The sequence below is a fragment of the Schistocerca cancellata genome, chromosome 9, assembly GCF_023864275.1.
Source record: "Schistocerca cancellata isolate TAMUIC-IGC-003103 chromosome 9, iqSchCanc2.1, whole genome shotgun sequence".
NCBI lineage: Eukaryota > Metazoa > Arthropoda > Insecta > Orthoptera > Acrididae > Schistocerca > Schistocerca cancellata.
Window position 1 is genome coordinate 396,736,879 of NC_064634.1, and position 15,140 is coordinate 396,752,018.

The 15,140-nt window shown below is 38.5% G+C and overlaps 1 protein-coding gene across 1 annotated transcript in view; it reads right to left on the bottom strand.

Annotated features, from left to right (window-relative positions):
* Nucleotides 1-15,140, bottom strand: part of LOC126101078 (ribosome biogenesis protein BMS1 homolog) — a 100,826-nt gene that overhangs the window by 58,522 nt on the left and 27,164 nt on the right. The window contains exons 3-6 of the mRNA XM_049911757.1: nt 14,499-14,689; nt 11,963-12,111; nt 8,341-8,596; nt 2,764-2,892 (exon numbers count right to left, since the gene is read on the bottom strand). Coding sequence (XP_049767714.1) covers nt 2,764-2,892; nt 8,341-8,596; nt 11,963-12,111; nt 14,499-14,689 — 725 coding nt within the window. The remainder of the gene's footprint in view (nt 1-2,763; nt 2,893-8,340; nt 8,597-11,962; nt 12,112-14,498; nt 14,690-15,140) is intronic.

Genomic DNA, 15,140 nt, shown 5'->3' on the forward strand with positions numbered 1-15,140 from the left:
TCAGCAACAGGTAGACGTTTTGAGATGAAAATACCAGAGTAGTTGACGCCCACTTCATGAACACCCTTCCTCCAGCAGGCAGTGATGAGTCGTACGCAATGGCCTATGGTATCTGTTGACAGATCCAACTGATCACATCTGAGGCCAGCTGACACACTTTCAATGTTTAGTCACAACAATCCTCCTCACACACTGGACGAGGTCAGGAGGGTTGCCATAAAAGAGTGGGACATGACCAAGGTGTAACAAATTGACCACCTTACACGCAGCATATCAAAGAGGCTCCACACTTACACTACATGGGGTGGAGCAGCTCTGTCCTGAATGTTACCCAGCAGGAGAGATTGATTTCAAAGGAGATTACTTTCAAATAGATCGTGTTTATTTTGTTATTGTTCTATCTATCTCTGTTTTCACACAGCTAGCCGGCACGTTAAGGCACTGCTTCTGGGACATGGGGAGTAGGGCGGAGATGTGGTTGGGTGGTGTACAAGCCCCGGATCGAAACTGTCCGGTGGATTAAAGACAAGATTCGGTGTTCCGGCCAGCATAGATGTGATTTTTAGACAGTTTCCCCACATCCCACTATCTGAATACCAGGCTGATACTACAGTCCTGCCTCAGATATACTACTTGATACATTTAGAAACCTTTCACATATTTCCACACGAGTAATATTACATGCAGACAGTTGGCAGTTGGGGGTACACATATTCTGTCCTGGGCGGGGGAGGGGGTTGTTTGGTGAGGATAACAGGGTGGTGACAGGAACGGCATCTGGCCAACCCTTAAATCAACTTTGCCACAACCATTATTAACCATGATGACCCTGCACAGACGCAGGACGAAAGCACAAGAAGAGTGAGAAAAAAATCTTTTCTCTGTCTCTCTCTTAAAAAAAGGTTCATAAGAATTATTCTTCCATTGCCTGCTCTTCTCAAATCTAAGCCAACATGCATTTACATATAACCATCCAAGTAGTGTAAAACATTTGTGAGCAGTTTATTTCAACAGGTGCTTGGCAAGCAGCATCGAAGCAATAGAACCGAGAAATATTGCAAGATAGCACCAGACCACAAAAAGGGTACACTGGAAGCAATACTCCATCACATTTGTAAATGCTACTTAAATGCGATAAGTTGACCTTCCAAATTTAAAACGTCTGAAAATCCATGTTTCTGAACAGTATTACTTCAAGTGGCTTAAGTAAGTCAATTACATCAAAACGAAAACTATTATTTTCTTTTACAAGATAATTCTGCACCATTAACAGCAAGGTCTGTTAAGCAGCCCAATTATAGACACTTTTCTTTTCTACGGCCTCACATTCCACGTGTTTGGAGTCACAAACAAACTGCTCTGACAAGCTGGATATAGAAGTTGCAGTAGGAAGGAGAATGGAGACAAAACCTGCAGCACCATTGAGGAAATCACTACAGTAGTCACATGCATAATGAAAAAGTCAACTTTTTATCGTATGATCAGTACGAGAACTTGATCCTTTCCAAAAACAAAATTCAGTACAATACCAACATTACTATTTGTACCAAATGGACAATCCAACTGAGAAAACTGTTACAATTATCGGGAGATAAAAGGGCTGGCCAGTAACTGTGTTCATGAGATGCTATTCCTAGCATTAGAAACACTTAAAGTAGGAATACTAGCTCTCTCTCGTCCTCACAACAGATGAGTTCCTCTCGTCCTAGGGCATGAAGAGACAGATTCCTCTCTTCCAACATTCCCCATCCAATCTCTCTTCACTTCTTGAAAAAGGAACAGATATGCTCAAAAAGCTACTTTAAGTATTTATATTGATTGTACTAGGAACTTCGTTGCATGAAGGTAAGTACAGGGCAGCCATTCTGTCCCCCGGTAAGTTTAAAATGATAATCTGTGGTGTAACCCACGGCTTCAAATAAATCACATATAAAAGAAATTATAAACAGATCTCACAAGAAGAATATTCTGTGTAGTGAAACAGACTTACAAAACTAATTGATTATTGATAATATAATGTAAATGGACAGATAAAAGCTCTACTCATCCCGCAGCAGTAGGGGAAAACACACACACAAAAGAATTTAATGTTTACAAGCTTTTGGAGCCAGTGGCTCCTCCTCCTGGCAGAAGTGTTGAAGGGGAAGAGGGGTGAAGGGAAATGACTAGAAAGGTTTAGAGAAAGCCACCCAGAACCCCATATCAGGGAGACTTATCGGATGGGATGAGAATGAAAGACTGTTGGGGACTGTACCGGATGAGAGTTTAAAGGTGGAAGACAGGGTAATAATAATATTAAGCTGTCTTCCACCTTTAAGCTATCATGTTTTCAAATCTCATCTGGTGCAGTCGCCAACGATCAGTCTTTCCTTCTCATCTCATCCGATAAGTCTCCCCTGACCTGGGGTTCTGCTTTTCTGCACTGTACCTCTTTCCTTAAACCTCTCCAGTCCTTTTCATTCAACCCTCTTCCTTCCCCTTCAGTTCTCCTGCCAGAAGAAGAAGCCACCAGTTCCGAAAGCCCGTAAACGTTAAGTCCTTTAGTGTGTGTGTGTGTGCACCCCTGCTGCTGCTTGGTGAGAAGATTTTTAATCTGTCCATTTACATTACACTTACAAAACTGAAATAAATGAATTCACATTTGGATAAAGTCTATTGGTTTTGCAAGTTATACATGAAATAATCTATCTTGTTAGTAGCACAAAAAATACACAATTTGGAATCCAGCAATATTACACAAATATATTTAATCTACCTGTTTACCTGGTATATGGACACTACTCTTCTTGTTTAGAGGAATCCCTCGCACAAAGCCATATAGAGAGACTGTCCTGTCAACTTTAGGATTCTGCCGTAGCATTTCAGGTGGTGTTAAATCTTCCATTCTGTCCACTATATAAATAGAGAATACTATGATAGGAAATCCAGGACGGAATAACAACAATATAGAAAGGGTGGGTTGCTACTCACCACACAGAGAAGGTGTTGGGTTGCAGACAGGCACAATAAAAAGGAAACTAGAAATATTTTCAGCTTTCAGGCAAAGTCTTTCTTCAAAGTAGAATGCTCACACACTCACAAAGTGGCCAAAGACAGTGGCCACTTTCATGAGAGTTGTCGTCACATGAATGTGTGAGTGTTCTGCTTCTGAAGAACACCTTTCTCTGAAAGCTGAAAGTATTTCTAGAAGTCTTTTTCCTCGTGCCTCTCCGCGACTCAATGCCTCCTCTACACAACGACGAGTAGCAATCTATTCTTCCCATACCGTTGTTGAATACTGCAATAGTTACATAACCATATGAAATAAATCTTTCAAAAATAACACATAAAAGTTAAATATATTTCTAAATTATGAGACGAAATTGCTGCTCAGTACATCCCTTCACAAGACAAAAATGTTCAGTCTGCCGACAGACACGTATAATCACAAAAGAGAAACATTCCGTAGCTTTCAAAACTTATAGTTCATTCCTTGGGGCAGGGAATGGTTAAAAAGGAATGGCAGGTCAAAAAAAATGTTCAAATGTGTGTGAAACCTATGGGACTTAACTGCTAAGGTCATCAGTCCCTAAGCTTACACACTACTTAACCTAAACAAACTATCCTAAGGACAAACACACACACCCATGCCCGAGGGAGGACTCGAACCTCCGCCGGGATCAGCCGCACAGTCCATGACTGCAGCGCCTGAGACCGAATGGCAGGTCACTCAGATCCCAGAACAAGAGAGACAAACGTGTAGTTAGGACATGGTCTATTCTCCTCCTCCTCCTCCTCCTCACTACAGCCGCGTCTATCTCATCCTTGAGTCTGAGTGACCTGTATTAAACATATTCTCTCCTGAAAGTAAGTACTGCCCAGCACTCTAATTTATTAGGTTTCTTCACTGGATTTTCTTTTAATAATTAATTTGTGCACCCTAGAAGTAGTAGACAGGTACGAGTAATGCGTTACTTGCCTCATCATCAATTAAAGGAAAAACCTGGCCTACAGCCCCTGGCTGTGGGTAGTGAGCAACACTTCAAGCACTCAACATAAGTGGGAAATGAATGTCTCCAAGAATAAGGATGCAATCTCTATAAAGTGCTGGTGGTCTCCTCGGAGGGCTCACCCTTGTCCTTAGGATGAGAAACTATCCTTGAAGGTTGATGAGCCACCAAAGCCCATGACGTGGAGATGAGAAAAGCGATGAGAAATTACCACATTAAACATTGGTTTCGATATCCTGTTCTTAGCAACTGTGGCTGTATCTCATAACAAACGTATCTTCACTGATCATGGGTTTCGGATCCCGAGGTCTGGCAGAAGAAGAAGCAAGCTTTCTCAGGTCGTCATTCCACAAAATCCTCACAGCGAAGGAATGTAGAGACCAGAAAAAGAAGGAAAAGATAATGTAATGTTTGCACCTGGAATGTGTGAACACTGTTAAATCCTGGAAAACAGGATGACATCAGAAAGACTATGACTGAAATTCCAAAACTATGCTATCAGCAGGTTATGATAGAGAACTTGATTCAGTGTGGACTCCAAACTACAGTATAAAATGGCATTTTTCACATCAACAAATCACTGCCAGAGGTGAAAGAAGTGATAAATGACACAAAAAATCTGGACTGTCTGAGGCTCAAACCACAAACATTTGGATTTGTAATCTGATGCTTACCCACTGAGTCAGAACAGTTTGAGTGAAACTAAATACAACAATTCTTAAATGTTCACAATTCTTTCCTGCCAAATAAATGTTTACAATCAGTATCACTAAGAAAATACATAAAATTAATTTGGGAATGATGCAGAAACATGTCGATTCAAAATATTCAGCAACCAGTTGCATAAAAGAAATTTAATTCCTTAACTGCTTTCAGGCACTTAGTGTCCTCCTTCATATGGTTATATCTAATGGATTATTTGAGTGTCAACATAAGATGCATGCAGCATATTCTTTGGTTATGTGGTTCATAATGCATGTACAAAAATAGTATAAAGAAGCCAAACAACAAGTGCAGACAACCTCAACCGTATGGCTACATTTTTTGTTTAGCTTCTATATACCGTTTTGGTAGAGACACTATAAATCACGTGACCACAGCAATATACTGAAAGCATCTTATTGTTGACACTTGCAAATAATGCAATAGGTATAGCAGTCTGAAGAAGAACACTAAGTGCCTAAAACCAGTTAAAAAATTAAATTTATTTTGGGCAACTAGTTGCTGATTATTTTGATATATACAACTACAGTTGCTGAAGATTAATAAAATACTGATTCAATGAATATGAAAATCATGAACAAGAAACAGGTTCCACATATATCTACTACAAATAGTCGGCATTCAATTTCACTATCATGGCAAGTGAAATTCCTTACAGACTACGGAATTGTGTAAAAATTCACAATGAGAAAGAAGACTGAAGACTGAAAAAGTGTTTTACACATGGTAGACAATCGATCATGAGAAAAATTATCAAGAAGCATACATGGGGAAAAAAATTTAACACTAAGATACTTACCACAAAAATATGTTAACACAAAATGATACTACAGTCCCGAAAATGAAAACATTTTGCTTTTCAGGCAAACAAATATACCTGCTTCCTGTGTCCCCAGCAAGATTTAGTGGTTTTTTTCTGTTAGACCAAACAGAGTAAATAGTAGTTGCTACTGTCCCTATGCTAGCACTTCTCTCTGGGTACTGCTATGGCCAAAACAATCAGCTCAGCTTTCGAATTCAGTGTCAGACATGTCAAACATCTGAATTGTGTGTAAAAATCTTTCATGTTTTTAAATTAACATTTTCTTTTATAGTGCAATAGAAGAGAAACAGGGAAAGATTGACCTACAATCTTACTAGATGAATTTGTTGTAGTCAACAATGATGTGAGTACAGTGCAAATTTTGACATAAAAGACATTTCAGATATCGTTTAGAGCTCAAAATATCATGTTGATGATGATGACAAAATTTAACAATGAAATCAACATTGTACTTCCTGTTCCCACTACAACAGAGACGCAAACATAATGAAAAGTACATGCAGCTAGCCAGAAGCTCATTTCAGTGACAAAATGACTGAAATGATGAACGTTCTGGCACATTTAATACTAAAGAAGACATTGCAAAAAATAATAATGTACTGTGTATAAACATTAATTGTATTTACAAGTGTAATTTTTAGGAGGAAATTAAAATCTACTTTAATAAAATTTGACAGAAAATAAATACAGTTTATTTTTGACTGCACTGCCTAACACAAAATTATTTCAATAAGTAACAATGTTTGGTCACGTCAGTTTCTTGTTACATGTTTTTCATTGAAATAATACATCATGTGAGAGCCAGCAATAATTACAAATAAAATCCACTATGGCTGACATAAATTCTTTACAGACAAATGGAAAAACTGGTAGAAGCCAACCTTGGGGAAGATCAGTTTGGATTCCGTAGAAATGTTTGAACACCTAAGGCAATACCGACCCTACGACTTATCTTAGAAGATAGAGTAAGGAAAGACAAATCTAAATTTATAGCATTTGTAGATTCAGAGAAAGCTTTTGACAATGTTGACTGGAATACTCTCTCTCAAATTCTGAAGGTGGCAGGGGTGAAATACAAGGAGCAAAAGCCTGTTTACAATTTCTACAAAAACCAGTCGTAAGAGTCGAGGGGCACGAAAGGGAAGCAGTGGTCGGGAAGGGAGTGAGACAGGGTTGTAGCCTATCCCCGATGTTATTCAATCTGTATATCGAGCAAGCAGTAAAGGAAACAAAAGAAAAATTTGGAGTAGGAATTAAAATCCATGGAGAAGAAATAAAAACTTTGAGGTTTGCTAATAACATTGTAATTCTATGAGACAGCAAAGGATCTGGAAGAGCAGTTGAATGGAATGGACAGTGTCTTCAAAGGAGAATATAAGATGAAAATGAACAAAAGCATAATGAGGATAAGGAAATGTAACCAAATTAAATCAAGTGAAGCTGAAGGAATTAGATTAGGAAATGGGACACTTAAAGAAGTAGATGAGTTTTGCTATTAGGGAGCAACGTAATTGATGATGGTTGAAGTACAGAGGATATAAAATGTAGACAGACTATGGAAAGGAAAGTGTTTCTGAAGAAGAGAAATCTGCTAGCACCGAGTATAGATTTAAGTGTCAGGAATTCTTTTCTAAAAGTATTTGTAGGGAGTGTAGTCATGTATGGATGTGAAATATAGACGATAAACAGTTTAGACAAGAAGAGAATAGAAGTTTTTGAAATGTGGTGCTACAGAAGAATGCTGAAGATTAGATGGGTAAATCATGTAACTAATGAGGAGGTACTGAACAGAATTGGGGAAAAGAGGAATTTGTGGCACAACTTGAAAGTATCGGTTGGTAGGATATGTTCTGTGGCATCTGGGGATCACTAATTTAGTATTGGAGGGGAGCGTGGAGGCTAAAAATTAAAGACGGAGACCAAAAGATGAATACACTAAGCAGATTCAGAAGGATTTAGTGTGAAGTAGTTACTTGAAGATGAAGAAGCTTGCAAGGGATAGAGTAGCATGGTGAGCTGCATCAAACCAGTCTCTGGACTGAAGACAACAACAACAACAACAACAACAACAACCTATTTACTGTGAATTTAACAATACTTCAACCATCACTGACACAGTAAATCTTAATAATCTTACACTGGATAACCTAATGTATCAACAAAAATAATCAATTTTTGAAAATATGGATAGATAAATAAAATCTGTTCACCAAGTGGCTTTTGAAAATATGGATAGATAAATTAAATAACCTAAAATATTTATGTTGTAATTGATGTGCTCACTTAGTCTGATGGGAGTAAGTGAACAGAAAAGCCAATGTAGAATGGAATGATGAATGGTAAATCTAAAACTGATCTTGAGGAAACAAGATAAAATGTATAAGCAAAAGCCTGTTACCTTTAATTTTTGAAACTATATGACTGAATACAGGCCTTGGGATAATAAATATTCTTGGACATTTTAAACAAGTGAGCTTTAAGAACTTTTGCATTACAATTAAGATTAGAATTATTGTTTTATCAATATAAATTTCATTCCTCACTTCTCAAATAGGTTTGTAAATTCTCATACCTTTTGTCCATGACAACACAGAAAACATTTTATTTGTAAAACTTAAAAATTTTGGCTGTGATAATATGGAGGACTTTTAAGAATGAAGATTGCAACTGTTATCAAGCATTTTCATAGCATTTAGATGGTAAATACAATAATGATACTGCACTAACAAAACATGACACAAAGCAACAAGAATCAAATTATATGTAAAAATCACAAATCACTGCAGCATCAAAATGTTTCCTTACCGAGAACGTAAGGGTGAGAAGTACGCCAGGTCAGTGGACGAAACTTCATGACAGAAATGAAACGGCCCAGATTACGTATTTCATTCCTAAGATATTCTCCATGTAGCAAGCCAGAAAGATAAAATAATTTTGCACCAGCATAAACTTCAGTCCAGAAGCGATGTTTCAGTGTTTTTTTAGTTCTTTTCAGCTGCTTTGCATTCTTAAGCATGTCCAGGTGAGTTAACACACCCATCACACGAGGCATTCCATGGACCTACAACAAAGAGAATACAATTTCAGCCCATATTTCAGCACCACATTAAAAGTACAAGGAAAGACACACTGATATGGAAGTGAAAATCATGAGCATACAGTTTTGGGTTCATATGTTTAGTTTTACACTTAATGTTTAATTAACTGGGCATTAGTAATATAGGCTCACTGTTCTTTACATATAATGCATATTGGAAGTTTAGCATTGTCACAAACTCTGTTCAACACTGCATCATCCTGTGGTAAATGGAAGAACAGCTAAGCATCTTGCTGATTCGTTCACTTCATAACAACAGGTATATTTCAATAAAATATTGTTGTTATTTCATGCACAAATAATTCAGACCCTACTGTTTTAATTCTCCCCCTTAATTCCACAGAGGAGACGATGAATGCAGATCTAATTGTAATGTTAGTAGAAAAGTCACATAACTGATCTAAAGATTTCAGGGTACCATTGGTAGTCTTTGGGTGTTCAGTTTCATTAAAAGAACTGTTTATTCATCCTTTCACAAATGACTTATCAGAAACCTTTTGAAACTGCTATAATTATATGTGCCTTTGTCTGGCTTAGGTTTGGTTCCATGTAATGGTGCATATAACTGTTTCACACAGGCACATTATGTTTGTTTCATGTAAGACTAAATATTTCAGTACATCATTGTTCCACAGCAAGAAAGGTGCATTACACATTCCTGCATTTTCAAAGTTTTACATTTGTGCCACATATTTAAAAAACGCAATGTCTGAAAGCCAACAGGACAGAAGCCAGAATGAATAAGTTTTCTAGAAAGTACAAAGGAGATGCCAAGGGAAAGGCGTTGGTTTGGGCATTGTCTGGAAATGTTACATAGACTCACAAGGTATCATGTGGAGAGCTGCAAAGTGCGACACTGCACTGACGGTGACCATGTATAGTCGATCGAGTTCCAAAACTCTTTCAAACTTTCAGTTAGCCATCTCCATGTTAGCTGACTGGACGGACCTACTCCAGCAGCCAATGTCACTGAGCGACTAGACCAGTCGCTGGATGCAACATTTGGTTTAAAGTACAGTCAGAAAGTCCTAATGGATGAGATTCCAATTATCCCTGTTAAAGAAGTCCTTTAGATACAACATGCACAGGAATTAAAGAGGAACAGATGAATGAGGTGAAAAGTGTAAAGAGCTTGGGGTGCTACAGAACAACATACGTACAAAATGGAATGATCATTGGCATCTGTCATTGCAGAAGAGGATACTTCCAGACTTTGTGAACTTCAGGTAGCAGGTATGGTTCTGCCTGTAATTCTTCAAAGTTTGAGTTTCCAGTGTAACTGCAATCTCCTTCCTGCACTTCTGGCACTGTCTTCTTCCAAAATGAAAGATATATCCTTAATATAAATGACACATCAAGACAGACAACAGACAGCATTATCTCCAGTTAGTTATACACGGGATAGGCAAAATAAAGTAAACAGTGGTAGTAATGGGATGGTTGTGTTTGATGCTCAACAACATAGGTGTGGCATGTGTCGTGCTGGACTGTGCACATTCAGTATGAATTAGGCATCAGTCCAGGTTGTTTACGAGTACTGCACACTTCGTATTTGCATTCGGAGGCCAAGGCTGACATGCAATGAAAGATCTAACAGAGGTCCAAAGAGAGCAGATTGTGGGGGCCTGATTAGCTGGGGCATCAGTAACCAAGACAGCCAATTTTTCGAATTTTTCAAGAGCAACTGTTTCAACAGTCATGAAACCTACACAAAACATGGAAAGACAGCATTGTGTAAACGTAATAGTGGGCGCAAATCACAACTAAATGACAGAGGTCATTGAACACTAACACAAATTGTGTAAAAACAACACAAAACTATGGCAGCTAAAGTGACTGCAGAGATCAACAGCCATCTTCAAGACCCCATACCTACCGACACTGTTTGCCGAGAACTCCATAAAGCAAATATTCGTGGATGAGCTGCTATCCCGAATCCATTAGTGAAGACAACCAATGCGAAGAAACGTAAGACAGTGTCAGTAGCATAAATCCTGGACGGCTGACCAGTGGAAACACGTCATACGGTCAGACGAGTCAATGTTTTCGTTATTTCCAACATCGGGCCAGGTTTACATCTGGAGAATGCCAAAAGAAGCCTAAAATCCTGATTGCTTAATTCCAACGGTTAAGCCTGGAGGTGGAAGTGTGATGATGTGGGCAGCCATATCATGGTATTCTGCTGGTCCCATCACTACCCTCAAAGGCCTTGTTACAGCCAACAATTATGTGAACATTTTAGATGATTAGGTGCACCCCGTGATTAAAATGTTGTTCCTCAACAATGATGGCATAGTTCAGGATGATTATGCATCTGTTCACACAGCAAGGACAGTACAATCATGGTATGAGGAGCATGCAACTAAACTGCAGCATCTTTCCTGGCCAGCACAGTCCCCGGACTTTTAACATTATCGAACTCTTTTGGGTGTTATTGGAGCGCAGACACGAGCAAATTTCCGCCTCCCTCATCACTACAGGAGTTAGAACAGGTTCTGATCGAAGAGTGGCATAACATTCCACTGGAGACTATACAATCATTATATACCAGCATTCCAAGAAGAATCACAGCTGTATTAAGGGCAAATAGAGGTCCAACCCCTTATTCATAAACCATTCCCAAGTAAATACATTATTTTGCCTATCCCCTGTATGTGCCTTCTTTCAAGAATGTGCCCTTCACAGCACACTAATTTTGGTTAACGTCTCATAGTCGGGGTTCACAATAGTTTGCTTCGGTGCATGTCAGACTTTAAAATACTGTGACATGTATACATGTGCTGAGGAAAAATCTTTTGCAGTATCACTTGAAACTGGCCAACAGGCTGAAATTGCAACCGTGAAACAAATTATTTCTACAATCTACAGTGAATATGATGTTCTTTGAGGAAATTAAGTTTGGTGTTTATGATTGTTTTGTTCTTGGTAACTGGTCGTTATTATGTGCCTTGAAATGATTATGTATGTTCTAATTTCAGACCCATCATCAAGTCAGCTGTTACTCTACCCCTGTCACATATCCACAACAGTAAAGTGTAGTCTTAATTCCAACCTATGCATCAGTTCTTATATCTACAGCTTATCAGGGAGAGAATATATTTCTGCCTACAGCAAAACACAACTATTTTTTCCTCTACAATTCAGCAAAAAATAAATCCTTTCACTCACCTGGCAAATGTTCAAGAACTCAAATGTTTCCATTTCAAAGCCAAAGGATGCGTCAACTAACAGAAGGACTAAATCGACAACTTTGGCTACATCTATTATACTGTTTCACCAAAATGTAACTTTTTTTCTCTACACTTTAACAAAAAATATCCTTTCACTCACCTGGCAAATGTTCAAGAACTCAAATATTTCCATTTCAAATCCAAAGGATGCATCAACTAACAGAAGGACTAAGTCAGCAACTTTGGCTACATCTATCATACTGTTTATGTCATTATTACACTCAATCAAAGTCAGTCTTCTTCTTTTACCTATTGAAAGTGTAAATTTATTAGTCTCTCAAATTAATCAGACACAACCTTACCAGACACATTTATATGCTATTACTTTTTAGTGCATGGGAATTTTTACAAGCACAGTACCACCAGAACACAATGAAAAGTCAATTACTCAGTTATAAACACAAATGTAACGATATGAGTGTTCCCAGTTCAAAATTATGTATATGAATCCAGATGCATAAATGTAACGACTATAAGTTATTATTTACATTTATCAGTGTCATGTAACTAAATAAAGATGGATCAGATAAAACACCAATACATCACCTATAAGCGTAGGCTAGTCAGTATTACTACAATGGTACCATGATAACATACTAGTAGTACAAGAGAAACATATACTTTATAAACAGTCAATATTTTGGTGTAAGTTAGTCACTTTTCTATGAACTGCATGGGAAGCATGGGAAAAGGGTGAAGAGAGGAATGTAGAAGTTGACACGATACTGCACAAAACATAAGGTCAAGAGAGACATAATGAATGAGGATGATACAATTTCTGAGTAAGCAACAAAATGGCAGGAAAAGCAGTCGATGAGCCAGAAATAAGAAATAAGAAGATAACAATTGAAATAGAAACAACAGAGAGTGTGATCAAGTGCACATATAATGAAGATGGAGAGAAATAACGAGAAAAAACAATAAAGTTAATCAATATAGTAAGCAGGACTGGTGGAGTCCATATTCATTAATTTCTTCAACTATCACAATAAAAATGTGTGTACATGTTCAAAAATTTAGTGCACTAACATCCCATAAATTACCCACTCACCACCTTGTTTTTGTCCCGCTTATTATTTCACACACACCTGTTGCTTTGCTGCTTTTCATTTTTCCTTAATATTCCTTCTAACTGTCTCTCAACTTTTTCTGTCGCTTATCTCGTTAGCAAACTCAAGGTTTGATTTTAAAATGTATTATACTTTGACTTGGCATATAATCACTAGGTAACAATAAAATTTAATGAATCGCACACAATGTGGACAACCTAGTTTATTACGAGGTTCATTCAAATGAAACCTGGTCAGTGCGCCTATCTTTGCCTTACACGTAAGGTGGCACCACATAACAGCTTGTATGGTGGCGCCATCTATTGGTAGAGAGACTGACGCATGTGCAGCGTTTGATGTAGCACGCTGAAGAGAAGGTGGTCACACAAGTTATCGTCCACTACCAAATGGGCAGGCAAGTAAGCAGGAATAACGAGGAGTGGTTCAATTTTTGGTGGCGGTGGGAATTGGCGGCCGTAAAATGTATCGACGGATGAAAGCTGTGTATGGTGAGTACAGTGCAGTTATTAAAGTGCTGTGGAATGGCGCAAATGAATCCTTGAGGGGTGCAAGTCACTGGACGACAATGCTCGTCCTGGGCAGGGTCATCGTGTCATCACACTGGAAATGGTTGTGGAAGTGAATGCTTTAGTCTTGGACAACCGCAGAATATCATGGATGAGATCCATCTGTTACAGGTATTAGCGTGGGCACTGTCCACATGATAATGCACCAAAATATGTGCGCAGTGGGTTCCCCACCAACTGACCGCCAAACAGTGCAATACTCTAATGGCGTTGTCTTTGAGACATCTGCAATGTTATCATGAGGAGGAATATGGCTTTCTATCGGGTGTTGTCACAGGTGACGAAACATGGAGTCAACATTTTGAACCGGAAAGCAAGTGTCACAGCAAGCAGTGGAAACGTGCAACTTCACCACCTCCAAAGAAATCAAAGGCCACGCACACCAGTTCTGTTAAGGTCACGACACCCTTTTTTTTGGCCACAAGGACCCACTGCTTGTAGAGTTCCTGGAACGGCGAACCACCGTCAATGCCCAGCGTTATCACGCCACTTCACAGAACCTTAGAGGAGCCATCAAGTTGAAATGCCAAGGCATGTTGTCCAATTGCGTTATCCCCCTGCATGATAATGCCCACCCATACACGGCCAATGCCGTGAAGATGACATTGCAGTAGTTTCGGTGGGAAATGCTGGAATATCCACCGTACAGTTCCGACCTTTCACTGTGTAACTTTCATGTGTTTGGACCTTTAAAACAAGCTATTCGCAGACATCGATTCGCAATGGATGACGAAGTGTGTGACTGGGTCCAGGTCTGGATCCGGCAGCAGCCTACTAGCTTCTTCAAGGATGGTATCAACTGGCTAGTGTTGCAATGGGATAAATGTGTCAACAGTTTTGGCAACTATTTTTGAGTTAATAAAATTGTCACCATTACTTTAAATAGTTACCGAGTTTCATTTGAATGCCCATTATAAATGCAATTATAGTCACGATACGTTTATAGCAAATGTGTAAAAGGTACAGTTCTGATAAAAATAAAAGGAAGAGAGCTACAAACCTGAAACTATTGTCACTGGTCCCTTGATAACAGTCATTGGCTGCTTGGTAAAATGCTTGATAAGACAATGCATAAGTGTGGTCTTCCCGACTTTACGTGGTCCCACTATTGCAACAACTACTGGTGGAGGTTCCAATGGTGCTCGATCTACCAGAGGTATATGTTGTTTCTTTGTCTGGATATCTTGTTTTCTGTAAGAATTCATTTCATACTCATATAAAACAAGCAATAAATGACAAAAAAAATATTTGCTCTGGTTTGGAGAAATAGTGGTAACACAGGTGTAATTCTGAAAAACTGTGAAGACGTTCAGGTGTTAGACACTAACATTAACTTAGAAATGTGTGAATACATTACAAGTGCTCAACTGAAAATATAAGAAAGTGAAATCTCAAAATAATTGAAGTTGAATTCATAAACTTGCATAGCTTCCTTATCTCAACCAATCCAGATGTTCTTGGAGCACCTTTTGCAGAGCCAGTATAATATGTTCTGATGTAATATGAGGGCGTGCTGAAAAGTAATGCCTCCAAATTTTTATGTGAAAACTCAGACAGCTTTTTAAACAATACAAACTTTATTAACTTTCTACATCTTTATTCTTTGTGACTAGAAATTTACATCTAGACACAGTCATTCTGA